This window comes from Rhipicephalus microplus, chromosome 1 (assembly GCF_043290135.1).
Source record: "Rhipicephalus microplus isolate Deutch F79 chromosome 1, USDA_Rmic, whole genome shotgun sequence".
Taxonomy (NCBI): Eukaryota; Metazoa; Arthropoda; class Arachnida; order Ixodida; family Ixodidae; genus Rhipicephalus; species Rhipicephalus microplus.
The window spans coordinates 216,201,150-216,225,305 of NC_134700.1; the positions used below are offsets into that span (position 1 = coordinate 216,201,150).

Here is a 24,156-nt window from a genome sequence, read left to right on the forward strand (position 1 = left end):
TATGTTTGGCCTTCAGAGGCAATCCACAGGGAAATATATAGGCAATCAGTTCGCTGCTACGCCGACGCGCATAACTGTTTGCTGACGTCACGGTGATCACCACCACGCTGCTCCGTGTACGATTCATCGCCATAGTCATCGCCGCGAAAGCGATGATTGCATTGCACGAGCAAACACTTCGCACTCTGCTGTTCTATCGTGGCGGACAAAGCAGTGTGAAAAGAGGCGAAGGCCGTGGTTATTTCGTCGGTTGCCCGATGAATCACGCGCGCGCTCCACGACGAATAGCTGCGGGGGAACGAGCTTTGGCCAGGGTTATGACCCGATTCCACGGGAGACGACTTGGCTGCCAATGAGTTGACAAAAAAGAGCGACCCAGTTTCGCATATAGGTTCGGTTTCAACCTATACTGTGGCGATTCTCCGATTATCCGCACAAAAACAGAGGTCTGTCAAGGCAACGGGTATAGCGAAACCAACCGGCGTCTCCTAATGAAGATATTGACATCGAAGTAACAGAATGTTGAGGAAATCGAACGCGCAGGAGCCAGAACAATGAACGAGCTGAAGTCTGGTTTAAGGAGTGGTCACGTCTACAAAGCAGTCTGCTATTCATAATGTGGAGGAAACGTCACGCTCGAACGAAAGCTGTGGACGAGAACACGAACAGTTTGTCTAGATGTAGCCGCGATATGCATCACATGGCATCGAAGATATGATACCGCTCTGAAAAAACACGCTGTACAAGCCTCGAAGACATAGTTGACAAACATAGAGTCCGTCATCCTAGCCTGATGTAGACCAATCCGGCCTGCCGCGCCTCGGAGAAAAAAAAATATGTTCAGCCAATGCGGATTCGACGCTTGCACTTTTGCCTTTCTGCAAGCCCACATTCGAGAACCACACCGAAATAGTAAGCATAACAGAATACGTGGTAAAATTGTATTCCTGAAGGACAGCGAGAAAGAGGACTAAGAAGGGTGGCATCGAGCAAAGTATGGTAACTAGCAGCTGTCCGCCGTTACCTGTCCGCGACATGGCGCGAAGGTATGGCCGAAGGCTGTTACACCGCGGTAGGTCGGTCGGTCATCGGTGCCACGACGCGGCGAGAGGACAAGGTTACGCGAGGCGCGGGGGCGGGACGGGCGGTTGTCGACCGGTGGTGGTAGCAGTGAGGTTGCGCGGACCGCGAGTGGTGTGGTGTGTGTGTGTTGCGACCAGCAGCAGCATCAGCAACAGCATGCACAGTCCACAGGAGGCGGCCAGCAAAAGGCACATTCCGCCTCGGCCCCAGCCGCGTGCCATATTTGGCACGGCCTGCCGAGGAGGCCGAGGGGCAGGAAACTCGAACCGCGTGACGTGGGCGGCCGGCGCCGGGGGGCGCTAGCGGCAGCCCCGGGAGAGAGACCCCGAGGAACTATCTTCCCCAGGCGTCCAGACTCCAGTCGTCCCAGGGCGTTCTCAACGAGTGGTCCAAGCTCCACAGACCATTCAGTTCTCATCGAGCCGAAGTCCAACGAACACCAGCCAAAATGGAGGCCATCAAGAAGAAGATGCAGGCGATGAAGCTGGAGAAGGATAATGCGGTCGACAGGGCAGAGACCGCAGAACAACAGTCCAGGGAGGCAGCTCTGCGCGCAGAGAAGGTACGCAGTGCAGTGCGCGACGCGTTGAGTGTGCAAAACCGCGAGGACCGTGTTCCTTAAGAGCTTGCCTCGTGCAGACTCACCTGTGTGCATCGGTGAGAGTTTCTGGTAGAAGCGAAAGTGCCGGCATGTCGTCCCCCCTTCTCCGCATGCACAGTCGGGAAACCGAACGAGAAGTTCAGAATGCTCGTGCGTGTTTCGCCAGCAGCGGTTTTCACAGTGAACGCCCCCCTGTGCCGTCCCGTCATTCTTCTTCAGCCAACTGTGCGAAGAAGTATTAGCTCAGAATAACACACCGTGATAAGCAGGATATCAGCGTAAGTTGTTCCCGCACGCTAACGATACTGTCTTTCGATGGCCGGTGGAACGTTTCATCTTTACTTATGTACCAATCCCTGCAGATCGCACCCAAAAATCAATCATTTATCATTACTGTAGGGTTTTGCACGTGCATAACCGTAGAATGCCCATGACATAAGGCAGTCTGGTCTTCGGCTGACCGACGCTTAAAGTTATGATGATGCGTGGGACAGAAGTGTGTTGTTCTTGTCGGCAGGATACGATAAAAACAAATGTAATATAGCTGGAATCACAATCCTAATAATTTAACGGCTGTGTGAAGACACTGTGCAACCGATGCTCCTGACTTATAATAGAAAAACATAAAAGAGGAAGAGGTATAATTAAGAGGTATAATTATCCAGAACGTTTAGGCCTTCGGTTTGGGGCTATGGCACTGAACTGGCCCTGTTGGTCGGACCTAAAGTGGCAGATAGAGACAGAGGGGCTAAGACAGGTCGCCCCGGCGCTCCGCTTCTCCCGCAGATCTATTTCGGACCTTCTAATTTGGGCGCCGGCGGACCTAAACATGGGCACGCGTCCTGGCAAATACCTTTTCGGGTTCCCCCTCGTGCAGCGCGCCGGATCTGACGTCAACAGAGTCGGCGTTCCTGACCGTGGCGCTCGTGTGTATCCGATTCGGTCGGTCATCGGGCAAGAAACCCAAACTTGCGCATTTTCCCCCAACCTCAACAACAACAAAAAAAATGAAATCCGCCGGATGTCAGCACTTTCGCTTTCGAAACCAGTGACGTGTTTAGACTAAAACGGAGTCGTTACGTAGCAGTTGATGTAGATAAATGTCAGCCTATAGATAACCGCAGTGCACTTTCATTAAAGTTACTGCTCTGTTATTCGATGACGGGCACCTTTCTTCACACAGAAGGCATTTAGTTTCCATTTGAAATCGAAACAAAAATTTATCTCTGTCGCTGCGTCGACGGTGGTGCACACAGGTTCGATTGACAGCTTTTGTCTATATTATATTTTTCCTTAGTGGTACTTCTTGATTTCTTTGTAAAGACCAAAAAAGCTTTGTGAAAGCACAAAAGTTTTTTTTTTTTTATGCAGCTGTACCTGATAGTGTTATGACCTTAATTCCACTGGCATACAGAAAGCGCATGCTCTATTCACGACTGAAAATAGAAAACAGATATATTACTTTGAAGCTGTTGCAATGTACTTTTTAAAAACAGTGATGAAGCCCACTCAAGGGAAGACACATGCTATTTTGAAACTTTTCTCCCTTTTTTAAAACAGTTCTCAGTGATGATGAACGCGTGCAGAAAATATATGAAATTTGGTTCTTGAAGTTGTAGAACCAACCTTGAATTCCGCATTAGATACAGCTTTATATTTTACCTTGTTTATTACTACGTGTCTTCATTTATATTTTCTCTAAGATAATTTAACACATTTCGGGGTGTAAAGGGTATTTCTTTCTCCTATAGTTAGTTAACACACTCGCCACATAAGACGCGATGTTATGTGGGAGCAAGTATAACTTTCTTGCTTGCCGACCTTTCATTTGCAAGCAAAATACTAAAGCTGCAACATGTGACAAAAGAATAGCAGTCAATAAAAGTTCACAACTAGTTGTCCTATTCTTTTGTCACATATAAGTGCGCACCCCAGGATGCCCAAATTATTTCATATTTAAGGAGACGTTTTATCCTTGTATATTGAGCCAGAGCTCGATCGCCTCCATGATAATCTCTGTCGTAGAAGTTGTGGCTACCCGTAGGACCACAATACACCCTTAAAGTTGTAAAATTTTGTAAGAAGTGATTGTACGTGTTCTTATTATTGCATTCTTAGAGAGATAACTCCACTTTTATAAGAAATTTTCAATATTTAGAAATACTCTATAGTCCCGACAGCTTTGCGAAAACTTGTCAGGCTACTACTGCGCTTTGATTAAATAATGGGCGACAGTAATGTCTACTGCCACAAAATTCACCATTATAACCACGCTCGTATTGGTAACTGATTAAAGATGTGACATTCTGCTGTTGATAATGTTATGGAAACTGGATCTAAGGGTAATTGTTCACAAGAATTTAAAAAAGAATACACGAATGTTCAAAGTTAACCCGATGGCCTTCTTACGCTCAGTGTTTTGTAACGATGTTACACGCCACAAAACCACTTATACAAATGAATGTCCTCTTTCATTTGATTCTTAAGTTTTCTATCACGAGAGAACCGCGAGACAAATTGGACTGTGCTATCATATATATTGACATTCAATCATATTTCACTTAAGCAAGTCACTTTAATCAGGACAAAAAAGAAAGAAAGAAGGAAACCAAGCTAATTGGGAAAGCACAGTGTCGACAAGCTAGTTCAAAAATCAAACGTGTCACCTACTCTTTCAAACCTGTAAATCGCATTTACGCCCATATGTTGGCTTAAATGTCTGGTTTTAATCAACCTTGGTATTTTAATGCATCCTGACCTTTGCGGGCAGCACTGCATGAGCACGCTTGTGTTCGGCTATTCGTTAAGAGTATGTTCGTAAAAATACACTTCTGTTATCAGATCTGCGTGGTAGACATGTGTCACTGTTTCATGACTCATTATCGGGTTTCCCATTCGTATCACCATTTCGCCATTAATCGCGCCGGCACAGAAACTCCGAATATTTATTAGGACTTTTACCTACGTTTCAAGCTGAGAATGCGCAAGCCAAAGCTACCGATGACGTAAAATCATATACGTGATCATGAAAGACGCCGTGGTACATGGCTCCGGAAATTTCAACCGCCTGGATTGCTTTAACGTGCTCCTAAATACAAGTACACAGGCTTCTAGCACTTCGCATCCATTGAAATGCGACCGCCGTAGCCGGTATTGGATCTCGCGACCTTCGGATCAGCAGTCGAGTACCATAAATAACGGCCGCGACCATAATTACGACCACCGCAGCGAGTCAATAAGCATGTTTCCTCGCTGTAGACGCGCAAAAAACATGACGCCACGTTACGTTAGCCGCTTCATCCGGCAGCCGTGCGTTCGCTATCGGAAAGAACTTGCGAACGCATTCTCAGCGTTCACCATACGCACATTAGCGCCTTTGACGGAAGCGTGGTAGCGTTCCAACTCCCGCACGTTCGCGCACGTTGACAGTTAACGTGCACGTGGGCCGACGGGAGAGGAGAGAAAAAACGTAATAGACGCCAGACAAACATGGCGAGTTCCTCGTGTAAGTGCTTTCCGCTAACCATGTGCCTTGGGCGGCCCGCTGTTCTCTCGCAGGCCGAAGAGGAAGTGCGCAGCCTTCAGAAGAAGATCCAGCAGATCGAGAATGAGCTGGACCAGGTGCAAGAGCAGCTGTCCCAGGCCAACAGCAAGCTGGAGGAGAAGGACAAGGCTCTGCAGGCCGTGAGTATATCGCACACTAACGCCATCGCGAACTGTCTTCACCGGTGATGACGCTGGACGCTGGGCGTCCGGCTCATTCAAAGTGTGTAACTGTTTTGTTGTACACTGTAAACAAACGACTAGACAGTAATGACATCGCAAACGGCTTGTAATATCTCAGACGTACATGACTAGCAGGTGTATTACACACGAACAATGGGTCTGAAAAGGGCAAGCGATGGACACCACAGTGCGAAGGTCAAGGGATTGGATAAACGCATATTTGTCTGTTCCACTGTCAGATCATACCATTTGTTCGTACGTACGCCTTAGACTTTTGGAGCTTTTGTTGCAACAGCTAAGGGTTACTTTAGAAGCAGACCTTTCTCCGTAGAAGTGAGCTTGAAGCCATTACAGCGTTGCAGTTTTGAACATGAAATGCGACCACTGACTAACCCTGACACCCGACCATGGATATATATCTCGCTGACAAGTCGTATTAGTAACCGTTCGGATACGTTCATAACACATACGCGACGTTTCTGTAAAGCAAAAAAAAAAAAACATCGACCGCACGAAGCACAAAGGAACGCCGAGGAGGTGTCTGATAAGCGGAGTGGCAGTTGATGCGACACCGATGAGCAATCCTCTCCAGCTCAAGTGCAAAGTCCGCTTTGCGTGCAGCGCGAGTCGTATTATTCAGGAGAGGGCCGGTGAGGCAACCTCCTCTTGACTCCACCTATGGCATTTCGCGTCGACATTGCAACGCGCCTCGGCGGGACGCAGGCTTGCTTCGCGCGGAAGAATGTCCGTCACGCCATTTGCATGCATTCCACAGCGGCGACGGGCACGTCGAGTCTCGGACGCCGCCGCGTCCCTGAAAACTGCGGCGAAAGCGTCGCTAACCCAGTTCTCCCAGCGCTCTTCCGAAGCGAGGCTGCGGAACACAAGGGAGCCCCTTTACGCGCCGAAAAACGACACCGACACTCGGCGTAAAGCTGGGCACGTGGCCGTGGAGACACTCGGTCGCGGCGTCAAGCGCGACGCCCGGCTTCTGCGGTGGCAACTGCGAAACCTGCGCGCTGTCCGCGATGAGACGATAAGGGACTCGCTTTGGTTCCTCGTTTACAGCATCGGGGCTAATAGGGCCACCTATACGGAGGCTGCTTCGAGCGCACGAAAGGAAGAATAAAGAAAAAAAAAGTTCGACAGGACAAGACAAGAATTATCTGGAAAAGGAAAAAAAGAAACGACTGCACGCAGTGCAGCGCCGGGAGCTCCTGCTAACGCCGCAGCAGCCTGACTGGAACATTCGCCTGGCAGACCTTTCTTTCTTTTCTCTTTTTTTTTTTTTTTTGAAAGTGTCCTGGTGGCTTCGATCGAGACCGTCGCCGAAGTTGCTATCACCAGCTGAAAAATACGAGTCAGTGTGTCGTTTAGTTTAGAAGACCACCAGCTGGGACGCCACGTATACTAATAGAACGGAGTTTAATTTGCATTCGGCCCACTTTTCATCGGCGCTTAGAATACAAAAAGAAAAAAATCATACGCGTGTATACAACAACATCAACAAAAACGATAGTGTGGTACTGGAACCAAAACGGCGCTTTTCTTGGCCGATCAACCCTTGTAAACATTTGCCACGGGTTCAAGGGTGTACTACTGCTACACTGACAGCCACTGCGTCGCGACGATGATTTCATTGACAAGTTCACCGGGAGCAAACCGCGAACACTCTCGTCATACCGCAGAGCGTAATTGAACAGATTTGACCGACGTCCTGCAGGTGAACTACAGCGAAGTCAGCTCGGAGGACATCGCTATAACGAGATGCAAATGTTTCACTGTGGGACACCTACGTACGGAGCGCTCGTGGTGCCTCGTAAGACGCCCCCCCGTGGCCGAATCACTGTCGCGTATCAGTGGTGGCGCCCGTGTTGCGAAGCTTCCGTTGGCAATTTGCAATTCGGATGTCAGAGAGTGACGCCTCGTGTCAAAATAAAAAAGCTCTTCGTCAAATTAGTCTCGGGGTTACCGAATTGTACAAATATACGCTAAGAGTGGCATACTGACACTGTTCTGCTGCATTGGCGTATTCAAGAAACATGGGGAGGGGGAGTTGAACCTTCTCAAAATATTTACGCTTTGGGTGTATGTGTACATGCGCACGTACACGAAAATGCATAAAATAAAAACAGAACCCCCCCCCCCCCCCAATCCGCCCGAAATTAAATGATCATGCTCTCTTGAGGTGGCGACAAAAACATGGGCATGGTAATGATAGAGGGAGTTTTGAAATTACATATTTTGCTTTTGAGAACTAAAGTACCATGCTTACGCGATTTTGAGGATTTTAACTCTTGGTTGTTTCAAGTAATATCGATGAGTCGTGACTCGGAGAGTCAGGCAGGGTGTTGCCCCCCGCAGCTCAACAGTAAATCATGCTCAAATAAAAGCAACGCAAGCACAACTGAATACCTGTTCAGTCTTACGTAGCATAATTGCTTGGAACTGCAGACCAAGAAAATAACTGAGGCAAATAAATTTACAAAATTGCGACATAAGGCGTGTGTAACGCGGCGCGCAACACACGCGAGTGTAAATGGCGCGGAAATACTAAACCAACGGACGCAAACAGGTGAAATGATTTATGCGTAGTAACTATTCAACTTGTTGGCGTTTATACGAATCAAGAGCCATTTTCAGCGAAGCGCAGTTAAAGTTAATTAAAACTGTGTCCCCGCAAGACCCCGCGCGAAGTTGTTTTAAGTCAGTTTCTGAAAGAAATTCCTGGAACGAATTTGAAAAGCCCGCCGCCAGGTAACCTGAAAATGTCACGGGAGAGCACGCGCGCGCGTGTTGCTCGCTTCGAAAACACGCACGCAGAAGTCATGTTTTTAGAAGTGAAGTTAGCAGCGTGGTAAAATTCAACAAAATCCGCTGATAGTGAAACAAGTACGCCGTTATTACCGCTCGTGGCTGTTCTCGCGATTGAGGAGGCATAAATGTGACGAAGCTAACTTCTATGTCGGGTAACTATAACACCGCGCGCGCGCGTGCGCGATCGACCGCTTCACGCACGCGGCCTCGCCCATCACGACCTTGTATCACTGCGCTGCTCGGCGACTTCGTCCACGTTAGGCTTGTAGCGGGTGTGTTTCCCCACCCAGTTGTCAGTATTTCGGTGTTTGAACTTTAAGCCGTCAAGATGAGCGCCGTCCAGCAAGGAACGTTGCTAGAAGTACTCAAGAAAAAAATGCGGGCCATGAAGGATGAACTGGAAACTGCGAAAGAACAAGCAGAGGACGCGCAATCGCGGGTGATGGACGAAATCCGGCGTCGTGAAGAAGTGAGTGGCCGAGTTTACATTGTACGGACTTGACGGTGCTGGGCGCTCGTGTGTTTCGCATCCGCGGGCGTCCGTACGGCTCGATCTGTGGTTGAGCAGCTCTTCGTTAAATGTGTTGATGCAATATAGCTTTATTTCTACTTTTCCGAAACCTTATATGGACCGAGTTTGCAACCCACATTACGCAAACGATCCCGGTCTCGCTAGGTTGTGTTACGCTTTCCCTTCCGCGGTAGCGGACACCTCGCATACCACCGTTCCGGGCACGTAGTAAACCTAAACTTCTTGTGTTTCGGCGCATGTGACAGCTTGGCGAGGTGTTTGCGCTTCATATACCGCATCTTTTTGGTCTGCTTGCGTCCTAGTGCCGCTCCCCGCTCGGCATCCGGTGCGGTATTTGAGTCCGATCGACCTTGGAGGAGTGCGGCATTGCTCCCGCGAGAAAAAAAAATAAAAAGTGTCGGGAAAAATTAAACCGTTCCGATACCATCGGATACCCATTGGCTACCGGCGGTGGCCCTCCGTGGCCGGCTCTTCACCTCCCCCTCCCATCGCAACCCCCACCCCCATTCCACACCGTAGTGCTCCTGAGCTGGTTTTCACGCTCGGGGTATGTTCGACCCGGAATTTCTGGCCGGCCGGTTTTGAGAGTCGCAGTGTTCCCGACCGTAGGCCCGTACATGCGAGTCCTAAACGCCAGTTGATCTTATGTCATTGCTCCGCGCGAGAGTCTGGTATTCCGTAGCGCGTAAAAGCATTGAAAGCTGCCGTGCCACCGGTGGGGGATTTCGCGGTTAGCTAAGAGTATACCGCATTTCGTTGTCGATCGTTATTTAGTACCGAACGACTACCCCGTGCACGCACGTTTCCGTGCCGCACTTGTCGCAAGTAAAATTTATGTCCGCTGTACCAGTAGGTCCGGCGTCGCTATGCAACCGCTGCTAGATCCCGGTGTCGGCTCTACCCGATCGTTTGTTTGGCTTTTGTAGCGCGGCACGGCACTGGGCGTGATGCATGACATCGATTGTTGGCATCACTCGTTGTACTGACCCCCTAGTTAGCGGCCGCCTCTACGCAGTAAATGTTGGTTATGTGGCGATGGAAGGCGTGGCACTTGCAAGACGGCCCAGACTACTGCAATTCTGTTTTTCTTTTTTTTTTAGTTCACCCGTTTAACTCGTTATGATCGTGGTTCAACACCGGAGACTCATCGCGTATCACGCACCGCAATTCCCCTCTTCTTAGGAACAGTGCTAAGCTCAGCAACTAAAGCAAGCAACAATTAGCTAGTGAAATCACAATAGCACGCGTTTCATTCTTTCATTTGGGATCGGAAACGGCCAGACTTGCCGTTTGGCTTGTCAGCCACAGTTTTATTGACAGACGCGATTGTCATCATTTCTTCAGATTTACCATGAACTGTGGTTAAGGTAATTATGGGTAAAGATGACCACAATTTATCAGAAACTACAAAGAAGCACATTTTTCAGATGAGCTATAAGAGGCAGAAACATTGTTTTGCTCCTAAAATTGCTTTTCTTACTACTGCTTAACCTTCATAAGCCCACCTTGCTCGTATGTTGTAAATTTGCTATTATGGAAGACAAGCTTTTGCTCGAAGTGCAATATTTTTTTCGCACTTGTCGATAACACATGAAGCCACCTTTCAGGCTCCATTCTGTTCATTTATTAGTTGGCTTTTTGTTGTCATAAATGTCAGTCTCTTTGTAAATGAATGCGACAGTCTCTTTGTGCAAATTCATTATCTATAATCAAGCATTTGATCACCTGCAATGGTGATTCATTCACAAAACATCCATAATGTTCAGTGAATGAGTTGCTTTCATTTTGACTTGGGTGGTTAAGTTCATGTCGTGGTGATGCTTTATGAATTAGAGCAGTAGTACCAGCTTGGCAGACCAACGGGTTAATGGTGTCATTCACACAATCTGCGTTATTGCATTTGCCGTCATGTGCGTACTTCTCAACTGCTACTCACCCATAAAATTGGGTTGAAAAAGATTCCATGCTCTTAAAATTACGGTCATTAATGGTCTTAATTTTTTGTGCAAACAGCAAATGTTGACTGCAATGAAAATAAATGTGGATGCTCTGAGATTATTTCGAAACATGGTCACACTGAAGAAGCTCTTATGTTCTGGTACAATGAAGATACAAGCCTTCAAAATGTTGTGATCAAGCTGTTATTTTCATGCCCAAGCAGGTGTAGGCCCATGGATGTCAATGACAATACTAGAAACTGAAAATTGGGAAAAATGCAATACATGACCCATTACAGAAATACCAAACATGAAATTACAATACTTGCCAACATGTATCTAATGAGAATACAGTTGCTATGAATGCAAAAATACAACTGCCCTTCAGAAATTTTTGCTACAATAGAAAATAATTTTCTCGTCCACAACAATTACTACCAGTGACCTTTGTTGCATAAAAATAGCACATCTTTACCAAGTCCCACTCTTTAAGCCAATCAATTGCAAGTTCCAACAAATCTGATATATTTTGTTAAAGGAGAGGAAACAACTGTTGCTTTCCTCTTCTGTGAAGCTGCCTGGGCTCAAGCAAACCCTCCCTGCGTAGACTTAATGGTATAGAAATCAGCCTGCGTTCTTTTACAAATCGGACGCTAAACGCAATCTGTGTTTTGTGCACAGGCTGAAGCTGAGGTTGCTGCCCACAACCGACGCATCCAGCTGCTGGAGGAGGACCTGGAACGCTCTGAGGAACGACTCAAGATTGCCACCCAGAAACTGGAAGAGGCCTCCCAGGCGGCTGACGAAAGCGAACGGTACTCTTGGCCTCAAAGCAGTGTTATCCACCCTTCTTACATGTGAAAAAAAAAACTAGGTTATGAAAATTCAATGTAATCGCAAAAGAGCAGTGGGAAATGACAAGTGGAAAGGGAGAATGGCATCGCCATGTGCCATCTTGTGCTGCGTTAGTACTGCATTCAATAATGCAGGGCAGCACCTTATTGGCTAGGTATCTAATCATTTAGTCAGCTTCTGTAAGTGAATATGAGCCAACAAGGGAACATATTTAAGCATTCATGCTTCTCATAGCTTCGTATTCTTGTGTAATATAGAAGTATTTGTCACATCAGACAGTAAAAGATCTCAAAATGTTTTGTTATCATTCACTCCAAAATTGAATCAAATGGTCCTGCTTTGTATTTCTCTCTACTTCGAAAGCACCTGTATGAAAAAGTGTGTAAAACATGGCCTGATCAGGAGATAAGGGTCATGAGTAACTAATCTCCTCAACTGCTGCGTGTTGGAGGCATGTTTTCAATTTCCTTGATTGATAATTGTCGGAGCACTTATAACATTTTGTCTGAAAGTCTGTAGGGAATCTCTAGTTCTAGATTCATGCCCTAATACTGGTTGCTGAAGACCTGCCCGAAGCTGAGTGCAAAGTTCGAGGCGTAGGTGCGTCTCGGTAACTTTGCAAATATGAAAGCATTTTTACGCAAGAGTGGAGAAAGTTCCAAAGAACAGACTTGAGAGATTACAAAATAAATTAGCAAGAATATTGTGGTAAATAATTTGCAAGGACACCGCTGTGGTGGATTGGAAAATTCTTGCATTGTAAAGTTCAGGTACTTTGCTTTCATCTTGTCGCTGTAGAGCATCTTGCCACAACTAAAAATGTCTTATAGTATCCCATTCTTCATAAAGCATTGAATGAATCGCCTTTTAGACAAGTAGAAACCTGTCACACTGCACCTGTGCCTCTATTTATACATATGTCATATATGCCAAAGACATGCATGGCTTGTAAAGGCCCAGCTTTGCTTCTCTCTCGAGGATTTCCTGGAATGAGCTTGGGTTATCAGTACATATCTTCACACTTCCTTTTTGCTATGCACAAAACTAGCAAGTGTAGATGTTTCATTGTGTATAACACACGTGCACACACACACACATGTACGCACAGCTATTGCTCAATAGCACTTCAGCCAAGAAATTTTCGACTTGTTACTCACATTCCTGTAAAACATCTTTGCCATAAGGATCTGTATCTTTGCAGTAAGGTAGACTTCCTTCCGGGTAGTCCACCACTTAGCGTCACGCACCAGCTTAACCTTAAGTTGAGGGAAATTTCACTCCAATGTTCGCAGTCTCTAATGCTTCTGCTGCTCTCAAACACACATTACTTTGCTCATCAAGCATCCGCAAGGCACTGGAGAACCGCACCAACATGGAAGATGACCGGATCACACTGCTTGAGAACCAGCTGGGCCAGGCACGCCTCATAGCTGAGGAGTCTGACAAAAAATATGAAGAGGTGAGGCACCAAGGCCGGCCGCAGCTGACCGCGCCGCCTTTTTTCTTTCTCTCTCTGTCTCCGCGAACAGCATGCGCAAAATGCTGGAGCACAGGAGCATCACCGACGAAGAGCGCATGGACGGTCTCGAGGGGCAGCTCAAGGAAGCGCGCACGATGGCTGAGGATGCCGACAGGAAATACGATGAGGTGACTTGGCTCTGGAGAGAATGGAAAAGTCTTGGAGGCATGCCGTGTGCTTCTCCACACGCCGCCCTTTGCTGGCGCTCCCTGTGACCTGGGCTGCCGTGTGTGTTGTGCCTCGAAGTGTGTCCTCCCCATGCAACCTTTCGGCTGCACCCCCTAACAGAGCCACGATCACTCTTGTTCCGAGTTTGCCGCACTCAGCGACGCACTAGTAACATTAGTGTGGGTTCGCACCCGTTACTTAGACTGTTCTGCTCTTAGTGACTTGTTTAGGTGCATGGTCTTTTGTGCCACTCTTTGTCAGCGAGTCATCTTCAAATTAGGCTGTTGCAAGCAAGCCCTCTTGGTAGACGTAGACCAAACCTAAATGTCTGTGACTTTCCGTTCACTCGGCTCCTTGTTGAGAATGTAGTTTGAGTGGCCGCTGTAATTGGCTGTTAATGTGAGTTGCTAGACACTCTTCTTGAATCCACAACTTTTTTTTTAGCAAGCTTTTTCTCAATATTTGATTATTAATCGTAAATTATTAAGCAAATGGGTATATTTGTTAAGCAACTATTTACTGCAGTTTGTATTTGCTCTGGAGCATTGTCAAGTAAACTTGGCGAGGAAGAGTTATGGCACCTAAAACGTAAAGTTTCGCTGCATATCGAGATTGTTGTCTTTATTTTTTTCACTTATACTTGTGCAAGAGTGCTTTTAAATAATTGTGTGTGTCAAGAAAATATACTTGAACTAATCACCACTGGAATAAGTGTTTGCATTTGCTTGGTTTTGCCAACCCACTTACGTCCACTAACTCTGCACGACCCTCTGCATCAGTTGATGCGATTAAAATGACATTGTTTCAATGGCAATGGCTTTTTGTATGTGTTCATGTAATGTGATTTAGTAGTGGTTATTTGTTTGCCTAATTTAAAATAAAGAGCATCTACTGTTACTCTTACAGCAGGTTTCAATCCATTTTCATGGGAAACTGCATGCAGATGTTCCTAACCATACCGAATCAGCCGTGTGCCTGCATGATGAAAGTAAGCATCTTGAGTAGTTGTAGGAAATTTTTGGCTTTACACTATATCCAAATCTGTCCACTTGTTTGCGATTACAACAGTGAAGAGTTAATCTGTATATATTGACGGCACTATTTCGGACATGACTTAATCATTCTTAAAGCTTCGCACAATAGTGCACAACTCGACGTTACGTAGATTATACATTATGCTCTAGAATGTGGCAGTTAAAAAGCAGACATAGTCCTAAAGTCCAGACACTCATTTTAGTCAGGATTTGCGTTTGTTTAGAAAAAAAACTCCCTCTTTACCTCGAAAACCATTGCCAGTACTTTCTTTTACTGCACACCTTTTTCTGTTAAAAGTGAACTTGATCAATTGAAATCATGAATCACAGAGTTAGTTGTAATATGAGTGCTGGGGCGTGGTAAAATGGAGCAAAATTATGCACATCAAAGCAGCAGTTGCAGTAGGTTGCGGAAAGTTGTGACGGCTACCAAGACTAAGTGCTTCGTGTGTGTCACCGCACTCCAGGTGGCTCGCAAGTTGGCCATGGTTGAGGCCGACCTCGAACGCGCTGAGGAGCGTGCAGAGACTGGTGAGACGTAAGTGGTTCCGCACGACCTCATCGTGTGTCCAACTAGCGTGTGCGTGTGCTTGACTTGTCGGGAGAGTGTCTCGCGCGTGTGGTTTTACATGTACCTCGCTCTGCAACTCACAAAACTGCTGTGTGTCTGCTCTTCCTCTTCCCGTTTGCCATCCTGACCCCATCTTCCCCAATGACTGCTCCCCGCCGTCGTGCAACGCAACAACGCATGTGATGTGTGTGGTGGCATGCAAAGATGGCACGCCGCATCGCCCTTCTGGAGGCTGACCTGGAAAGGGCTGAGGAGAGGGCCTCCACGGGCGAGAGGTGAGGCTGTGTGCCACACATCCCTTATTATTCTAACCTGGTCCTCCATTAACTGTGTGTGTTATTCAAGACTTGGTAATAATTGTAGCTATGTTTTTTGATGCCCTTGTTGAGAAGTTTGTTCTTGCACTTGCTTTGCATGCATTCACAGCGTTTCTGCCATTATCAAGGATGGTAACACAGTGGGAGTATTGTTATTTAACCATTGTGTGCATTTTTTAGTGCGGATAAGTACTTTTCTCAATATGCACTGATGATGAGTCGGAATATTTTCTCAGCAAGTGCAGTGCATCATCGATGCCAAACGAAAAATTTTTTGGTTCAATGTGGTCGATCCCCTGTTTTATACGTGGAGTAGGCCTTTGCTTAGCTTTGAAAATGTGCTATTGCTTAAAACAATGATACGTAGTAAGTCTGCTTCTCTTGAAGCTTTCGTTATATTGATTATTGTTATGCTGGTCCTACTCAAGTACTAGTAATTGTTGTAACAAAACAGTTGTGTGTACTATTATGTGGCATTCGATCGTAGTAATGATAGTGCCTGAGGCCTTCCCCTACCTGCCTGAAAGTGGTGAAAGGCATTCAGTTGTACCTGGCATATAATTTTATACGGTGTGGCCTCGTTTTTGCTGCTTAGTGAAACTTTTCTGCATGTGTCGAGAACTCTATGTGATTTCTTACTACTATGTGCATCACTGGCTGGTCTTTTCATGCATGGTTGAATTTTTGTAACCTTTCGAGTTGCAATGCACTTTTATTTGCCAAAATAGCTGTGACCTTGTGTAAGAAGAAACTTCAAATACTCTTAACAGCCTATGTGTATTCTCAAAGCAATAATGATGTTGCGACTGCAGTTTCAGTGGTCATCAAGAAGCATGGTCACCAAAGTTGTGGAGTCACACTCTCTTGCAACAAAGAGTTTACTTGAGATGCATTGTTTTTTAGGCAAATGCTGTTGTCATGCAATGCTATTGAGCTTTCCCCGAACAAACAGTTTCAGCCTGTGGCTTTTCTGTAGTACCAAATGGCCTTGATGTCGTTCATAGAAATGAGTATTTATTCTCACTATTAAACAGTTACATTTGTGCCGGTGCACTATTTATGCATTGTCTTTATCACTTCCTTCTGAGTGTAAAACGGGGTATAGCTAAATGGTTACGAGAATGGGCAAGAAGGAGATGGTAGTCTTTCAGATGACAGAATTACTCGGTGATTCCATAGAGGCTTTTAAGCGGTCCACCCTAGCCTTACCACTTCTTTATTTTATTTTATTTTTTATTAATTTGCATACTGGTTTTATTATAGAAAGTCGGACACCTCATTCTACACTTCTTTTGTGCAGCAAAATTGTGGAGCTTGAGGAAGAGCTGCGCGTCGTGGGCAACAACCTGAAGTCCCTGGAAGTGAGCGAAGAGAAGGTAAAGGGTCGTCGTCACAAATTCGGTCAAGGATGAACGGAAGTCTCGTTTATGCGCATTTTTAACAGAAGGCAGTTATTTACTTGTGTCTGCTAACTTGAGGATTTTGGTTGTCTGCATTATGTGTTATGGTAGTCATTTTTGCAGTTTGTCACATTGTAAAACATTTAATTGACATTTCATGAACGTGTTAGCAAAATCATATGTATGAAAAAAATAGGTTGTTGCATTCCTTGTTGAACTTGCCACCAATGCTGTGAAGTTTTATGCTTTCTTCATTTTTATGTTTCGATTTTCGCTTGCCAATGGCAAATTGCAACCGCAGTTACTTAATTTTATATGGTTGTTATGGCATTCTAATGTGCTGCTCACCCACATGCAGATCTGAAAAGGTTTTAAAGATTATTGTCCTATTGTTTCATGTAGTGATTGCACTGATAGCTCAGTTATCACACATAGACACAAAGTAGTATGGATAGGAACCTCCAGTATGTGGCCCAACATCTTGGTGCCTGTTTTCGTGGCATGAATACTGAAGGACTAGCTATTGCTTAGCTGTGTTTAGATTGCATTTGAAAAAGCCACTGGGCCTTGGATTCACCACTCCTGCTTACTGCTTTTTTGCACCAGTCTTCAGCTGGCAGGCATTGCAGCAAGCGTGAAATCCTGGAAGTGTGAGCGCCTTTTCTTCTTGTGGTGGGTGATGCCTGTCACCCAAAGCAATGCTTGGCTTCTCTCTCTATATATATATATATATATATTTTTTTTTTTCAAAAAACATCGCCTCTCGTTATCGCCTCTAATCCTGCAATCTCTGTCTTTCGGGATTCGGGGCGGGGTGTCGTGAACCACAGGCCCAGCAGCGTGAGGAGGCGTACGCGCTTCAGATCAGCACAATGACTGCCAAACTGAAGGAGGTAAAGTGTGCCCCTTTTTTGCGTTCTAACTTTGCTGCGTGTGTGTGTCTTTCTCTCTTCGTTCTCGTGTTGCCGCTGGGTGCTGGGACGGACGGTTTAGGCCCTGCAAAAGGAGGAGACGTACGAGATGCAAATCCGGCAGATGACCAATAGGCTGCAAGAGGTACGCTTACTGCTAGCCTGCCCCGTGAGCGATTGACCCCTTCCCCCCCAACCCAAACCCCTTTTCCATGGCGAATGCCTGTAGTTACTGGTTTGTTACTCTCGCGCACTCCTTCGTCTTGCTCAATACTTCTACCTATTCTTCCCCCCTGTAGGACTGAATGGCAGCCCTCGAATCACCCTTTTGTAGCTGGCGTCGCCGATTCTTGCATACCAACTCAGTCACCTGCCGTATAAAATCCTTACTATTCTCATTAGCACCGTAGTGTAGCGAGTCACGGACTAACTGTGCGTTTTCTTTTTTAGGATTCACTTACTAACGGTACTAGAATACCCTTGTGATTTTTTCACCTCCGCAGCTTTAGAGCGGGCTCCTTTTGCTCGGGAGCGTGTGTCATACCTTGTTGTTCCGCTGTTACTGAACTTGCTTTTTGTACCTGTATTAGCAGCAGTGCTTGCTGTGGTCCTCCATCATAGCATTGTCATTACATTGTTAACATGGAAATGTATTTGGTGCATGGATTTAGTATGCGTCTTCGGACTGGCCTGAGGGAACTAGAGACGGGTACTAGAACAAAAGACGGGGGTGAAAACTGAAAGATATTCAGTGCACATCATGTCTTTTGGTCGCCTGTACCGTGTTCCCTTGTCCCAAGACTCACTTTGAGTGTCCACATGCTTCAGTTTTCGTTTCTTTCATCACTTGCCATTGTTCTAGCATTTTATAAAAGGAATCCTGTGGTGTGCTTACATTGAATGCTGTGCCTGTAGTACTGTAGTAACTGTTCTGAGGCACGTGGTAACCTTGCTCTGATTGTGCCTATAAAGACTGTAGAATGTTACCGAAAGCTATTTAGTTTGATGGAGCAGTTACAGGCTGCTGGAACTCTACGCCACAGCTTAATGTGAATGTAATGAATGTTCTTTAAACATAAGACTACGTGTTTATTTGCCTCCTTTGGCACCTGGTTAATGCACAAATGTGCTGCAGGTGTCTCTATTATTGCAAAGTACTTTCTAGAAAGTAAACTGGGATTTCTTGGAATGACAGAATTTCGGTCGGCATCAGAAACACTGTCACTGTTTTTGGAGCTAACACTGAAGGAAACGCCGCTAGTGATGTAGATTGTGGCATAAAAGCTGGTATACAAACTTTTGACCAAGAAAAAATGCACACTAAAGAATAAAAGTGTATGAGCTTGAAGCATGCTACGTTGACTAGCACAGGTCCATCATATCTCCATGCGCTTTATTCCTTGGCATAGACGTTGGCACTGCTTTAACCGATAAAATTCTTCATATACATAACTGTTCCCCCCAAGGAAAAATTGTTCATGTTTTATTTGTGAATAGTTTTATATTCTGGATAAAAGAGACTGGCAAACACTGGCGTTTCCCTTTTGCGGTTCTTTGTGTGCATAAGAAATTACAAATTGTGAGGCAAAATTTGTCGTTCCCTGGAAATTAATTTCTACATGCATGATCTTTGATACCAACCAGTTTGTGCTTCATGTGACATTGCGAATATCTCGCATGCGAGTGCTCAGTGATTGTGTCTGCCACCTACAGGCTGAGGCCCGGGCTGAGTTCGCCGAGAGGTCAGTGCAGAAGCTGCAGAAGGAAGTGGACAGACTGGAAGGTAAGTGCTCGTCCGAGGATTGCATGCAGTCACTTTATTTTCGCGTTGGCATGTAACCTAATTCATCTGGTTTGCAGTGGTTTTTCTCAATGCATGCACAGGGATTAACGCATGAAACTACAGCAGTACAAGACTATGTTTCAGAACGTTTTTTGTAAATATGCCCAAATGTACAAGCATAAATGATTGAACTGCACGTACAGGTCGTGGAATGTTGGTCATTAGGCATATTGTCGCGTAATGTTGGTCATTAAACATATTGTAAAAGGTAACCAACTTGGGGCAGAACATCGGCATCAGCTAGTGAAACTTGTTTTTCATCACCTAACTATTTAAAAATTGTTTCTTGAATCATCATTTTTTTATATGAAGGAAATATTATTAGGATTATTAATACTTTATAATGTTGGAAACTGCTCACACAGCGTTGGTCAGTGGCTAATTTAGGCGACCACGCTGCCATGTGCAGCCAAATACAACTGAAGCAGCCGTAGGAACTGCGTTCTCATGATGACCAGATTTCCTGCTTGCACATCGTGTTTAGTGCCCTCGGGGAAACCTGCTGCTGAAGCTGGAGTACTCCTCTGCCTCCGATCATTGCGTAGCGCGTAGATGGGGAAATGCTCGCCTCATGGGCGTGACGACCGTCATAGCACCAAAAGTTGGGGATCGCGTGGGGTGAGCCGATGTTGAGCGGGAGCTTCTGTTGGCACACAGACGAGCTGCTTGTGGAGCGCGAGAAGAACCACATGCTCCAGGAAGAGGTGGAGACCACCCTGAAGGACCTGCAGTCCATGTGACCGGGCTCTCCAGCGTCCCACTCTGCCTGCCACTGCTTTCTTCCCCCCTCTGTCCAGGTGTGACTAACCGCAACCCCCCTCCCCCCAACCGTCTCCCCTTGAACCCTTAGCACCTTGAGTGTGTAGTTGACAGCACCATTATGCACAGTACACTGTTATTTTGTCACCACTGCAGCATTGGCTGCTTGAAAAAGCTCAGAGCATTGCAAGAGTAGAGTGGTTAACTTCTGGATAGTCACCCTGTGTAGGTACCATCAAGTTAGATGGCCCACACGCATAGGTTTTGTTGTGTGCCCCAGGCACTTATAGTGCAGGCAGGATCGGATGCCAGTCAAAGATAGTCGCACACAGCGTCGAGTCTCTGCTGTACAGAACAGTTTACTTTTTGTCATAGGCCATTGCTATTAGATGCTTTAGAAAAGGCTAGGCATCTCTGCTGGTAACCAGTCAAGACTGCTCCCCAAACAAGGCCTTTGGTAGGCAACCAACTCATTTTGTGCATAAAAATATTTCGAAGCTAGGCATTACGCCTGCAGTTTACCTGAAAGCCGAAGGAAAAGTAACAGGCACTGCTACAAAGCACTTATAAGAACTTTTGTGGTGAGAAAGTAGAACACATCATAACGTAAGATATGAAATTGTGGTTCAGTAAATAAAAGTACAGCTGCATGTCATGTATGGCATAAAGGGCCTCAAGGTACCACAATCGTTTCACAATCAGAGTAAGTGCAAGACTGTAGTATCTAGTGGGATTCGTAGTCATCAGGTTGCCAAAAATAGCATTGACAGGTGTTGATACTAGGCTTTGCGTATTTCTTTCTCTTTCAAGTTCATTGCAATCGTAATGTGTTATGTGTACGATCATATTGTGCAATTGGTCAGCCACTTAGTCATAAAGCAATGACGAATCACTTCAAAAATATGTGTAGTTTTCTATTTGGATCGCTTAGGAGAGTGAATGCAGTCTTCGTAAAGAACAGAGTTTGTTTTCCCATTCATGGTTACTGAAGTGTAATAGTTAGCAGTAGCGTGTTCAGACGATGAAGGGATGTCTGCAGTTGTGGTGGCTTGCGGTGCTGTGCACGTGTGGTGCTGATGCCAGGTGGTTGCATTTTGCCGTGTTAAGGTTTGTGGTGATTAACAATGCTTGGGATATGGAGCTAACTGGGACAAATTGCTGCGGCACTAGTGCTGCATCGAGGTGCCTTGCTGTTTCTCTCTTCAAAAATCTCTAGAATCTTGTGCAATGTTCTTGCGAACCAAATTGTTGGATGTGGCATCAAGATGCGTCTTGCAAAGGATAGTATTAGACGCCTGCAGTATACCGTTCCTCGCATTACTTGCTACATGACCGTTTCTATTTTAGCAAGGCACCTACCTGTAAATTTGGTCAGTTGACTGCATGTGACCTGAACGATTGTGAAATTTGCTGTTATCAACTGTAATACAGCGATGTGTTATTTGTACGCGTCATGTTGAATGTGTACCCTAATAATAACCTCAGTATGTTGCATGGCATGTGGAAACGTGTATTCAAGATTGATTTTTATTGCGAACATTTACAATGCAGTTCTGTAGTATGTTGAGCGGGAGTACCTTAGATGCACTAGCAGCTCGCACCTCACTGGGCAGTTCTTCTTTGGTCTTTTCCCATGCTATCATTCTCATTATTCAGTTTAGAATCATGTAGTGTGAAGAAGTGGACAGCAAGATATTGAACGTGACCTGCAATACACATTCCTTAACCTTTTTATGAGGACTTGCCCCATACTGAATGTACCACATACAAAGCAGTCAAGTGTTTGCAGTTGCTGTGTTTCAGCCGTATTTCCCCGGTGATTTCTACTGTCAGGAACTTTCTTTCCAAGCATTGCTTTTTTTACGCCTTTGTAGAGAAAGATGTAAAGTTGCATGATGAAAAAATGGCCTGACAATCTCTGGCAAGTATTGTTGAATCGCAGTGAGTAATTCAGTTGATAAATTGTACTGCCCATGCCCTCGTGCATTATTTGAACACCTCAGGTCAATGCAATCTTTCGAACATTGCTGTTATTTTGACAGTGGAACTGAAGTAGCTTCAATGAAAGGAGCTACTCTTGCTCTTCTAGTTTTATTGATCGTTTTAATGCGAAGCATGAGTATTTGGGTTCTGCTATAGAAATGCAAGTTTCCAGAATATGTCGATACGTTTCGTTAGGTTAACGTGACCTCCTCTGAACAGTAAAAAAAATTCTGTATGATTCCACGTTTTTTTTTTTTTACTTCCTTCTGTGCTGAGGTGCGACCTGCTTTAATGCGTGCTTACACCATTTCATGTTTGAATGTTGCAGCGATTGCAAGTAAATGCGTGGATAGAATTATCACTCCACATTTATGGTGTTAGCTGTATTAAAAGCACATCTTGCGAATGCATAGTCATGTAAAATGGCATATTCGTGTAAGATTATGCTTCCAATATAGATATGTGAAGCACCATTATATTTTGGTTGCTAGATGAGTGGCGGGTTACGACTACTGGAAATAGAAATGAGTGCCTCCACTCGTTTGGTGGTAAATATTTTAAGATCATCAATGTCTTTTATGTAGTCAGGGTTATATTTTGCGGCATACAATTGCAAGATGGGTTACTTTAAATGACATGATTTTATACGGGATATGCTATCTTTTAGGTGCAAGCAAGTCTCTGGTAGCATTTGTCCAGCTAGTTATGCATGAAACGAAGTATGGGAACATTAACGTGCACATTACGTATTCACAGGTTAATGCATGTAAACCTTAGCTAAGACCCGCTACAGGAAAACTGATGCCTTCAACCTCTCCACGGGCTACGATCTCATTGTTATGTTACCGTGCTCACACACCCCCTGCCCCCTCACAGACGAGCTTGTCCAGGAGAAGGAGAAGTACAAGGCCATCTCGGACGAGCTGGACCAGACCTTCTCCGAACTCACTGGCTACTAAGCTCCACGCAAAGGGACTGGCGCCGCCGTTGTTTCTACCGCTGCTCTGCCAACGTATCACTCTCACTCCGTCGTCGTCGTTGGGGGGTTAGGCTAGGACAGCAGGGGGACAAAGAAAAATGCCTTTTGCCCAACCAGATATCGGGAGACGGGGAGAGAGGGGCCTGTTGTAACCCGCCGCCTTGTCCACCCGAATTGGCCCGAGACACAGATGCTGTTGCATTCGCCGACGGCCCCTTGTCTCATTGCATTGTTGGACTGGAAGGTTTGGGAAGGAGCCACTGTTTTTCTTCTTTTGTCCCCTGTACTCTTGTTGCGTCACGAATAGACAGTGCCTCTCCCCTCTCGCCTTTCGTTTCATTGACTGTTGTTCGAGACACCAACCACACATACAGACACAGAGAAGAACTAGCGCTCTTCTTATGTTTTTTTTTCTTCAGCTCTATGCATTTCTTCCCCCCACCTTTTTTTTTTCTTTAATTTTGGCAAGGTTGTAAGTATTTTACATCTTGTTTTCCTGCAGATGAAAGGATGTGTACCGAGTGCTCCCATGCTTGTTTTTTTTTTTTTTAATTGGGATGGGAAAGCAGAGAGTGTTAAGTTTTCGCGCCTAGGAATTCGAGGAAAGTGTTTTTTTGACACGCTGTACTCTAGACATGACTGGATGCCTTCGGAGCATTGCCTGCATCTTAGGCACGCCAGCCATTTCTAGATGAAACAAGGTTGATTGATAAAAACCAAAACTGCCAAGCAATTTGTATGCCAATATATCTGGTAATAAAAGAAAATCATATTTAAAGGTGCTCTGGCAAAAAGCGGCGTCTTCTTTTTTTGTGTTCTCTTGCCTCTGGCACTGTGCTAGTGCTAAGTGAGAAATCACGACTTTGCATAGCATTGAACACAACAGGCGTAAAGGCCACAGGAATATATTAAGTGCAAGGCAATAACTCTTTCTTCATTCCTCATATGAGCCTCGAAACTTTGTGGCACAGTTTCATTTAATAGCTGCTGTTACCAGTCACATTCTGCCAGCACAGTGAGCATTTACTTTAACTCAGTGGCTTTATTAAACTAAAGTTTCTTTGAGTTAGTAGGGTCACAGCAGCGCACAGAAGATGTAACGTCTTTATTTAAATAACCTG

The 24,156-nt window shown here is 45.5% G+C and overlaps 2 protein-coding genes across 14 annotated transcripts in view; one reads left to right on the forward strand and one right to left on the reverse strand.

The window, feature by feature from the left end:
* The window catches only part of LOC142807537 (neo-calmodulin-like), a 134,773-nt gene extending 132,671 nt beyond the window's left edge, over positions 1-2,102 (reverse strand). The window contains exon 1 of the mRNA XM_075891357.1: positions 1,729-2,102. Coding sequence (XP_075747472.1) covers positions 1,729-1,893 — 165 coding nt within the window. The 5' untranslated portion in view covers positions 1,894-2,102. The remainder of the gene's footprint in view (positions 1-1,728) is intronic.
* Positions 1,412-23,817, forward strand: Tm1 (tropomyosin 1). 13 transcript variants are annotated; one of them, XR_012894649.1, is made up of 10 exons: positions 1,412-1,645; positions 5,243-5,368; positions 11,378-11,511; positions 12,893-13,010; positions 15,048-15,118; positions 16,461-16,536; positions 17,391-17,453; positions 19,185-19,254; positions 19,972-20,111; positions 22,933-23,360. XR_012894649.1 is itself a non-coding variant. In XM_075891352.1 (9 exons), exons 1-9 carry the CDS (start codon positions 1,532-1,534, stop codon positions 23,013-23,015), a joined length of 855 nt encoding a protein of 284 aa, XP_075747467.1. In that variant the 5' UTR covers positions 1,414-1,531; the 3' UTR covers positions 23,016-23,817. The 13 variants fall into 13 exon arrangements, 7 of the variants coding, with proteins under 7 accessions (XP_075747467.1, XP_075747464.1, XP_075747466.1 ...); XR_012894648.1 differs by lacking the exon at positions 17,391-17,453 and adding an exon at positions 17,554-17,616 and having other exon boundaries at positions 1,415-1,645; XR_012894647.1 differs by lacking the exons at positions 12,893-13,010; positions 15,048-15,118 and adding exons at positions 13,081-13,198; positions 14,740-14,810 and having other exon boundaries at positions 1,417-1,645.
* Positions 23,818-24,156: the final 339 nt, after the last annotated feature.

Excerpts from the sequence above, each read along its gene's own strand:
- Tm1 (XM_075891352.1), top strand. The coding sequence starts at position 1,532 with ATGGAGGCCATCAAGAAGAAGATGCAGGCGATGAAGCTGGAGAAGGAT. Across the intron at positions 5,369-11,377 it reads AGGACAAGGCTCTGCAGGCC|GCTGAAGCTGAGGTTGCTGC; the intron begins GTGAGTATATCG and ends TTTTGTGCACAG. Across the intron at positions 15,119-16,460 it reads AGGGCCTCCACGGGCGAGAG|CAAAATTGTGGAGCTTGAGG; the intron begins GTGAGGCTGTGT and ends TCTTTTGTGCAG.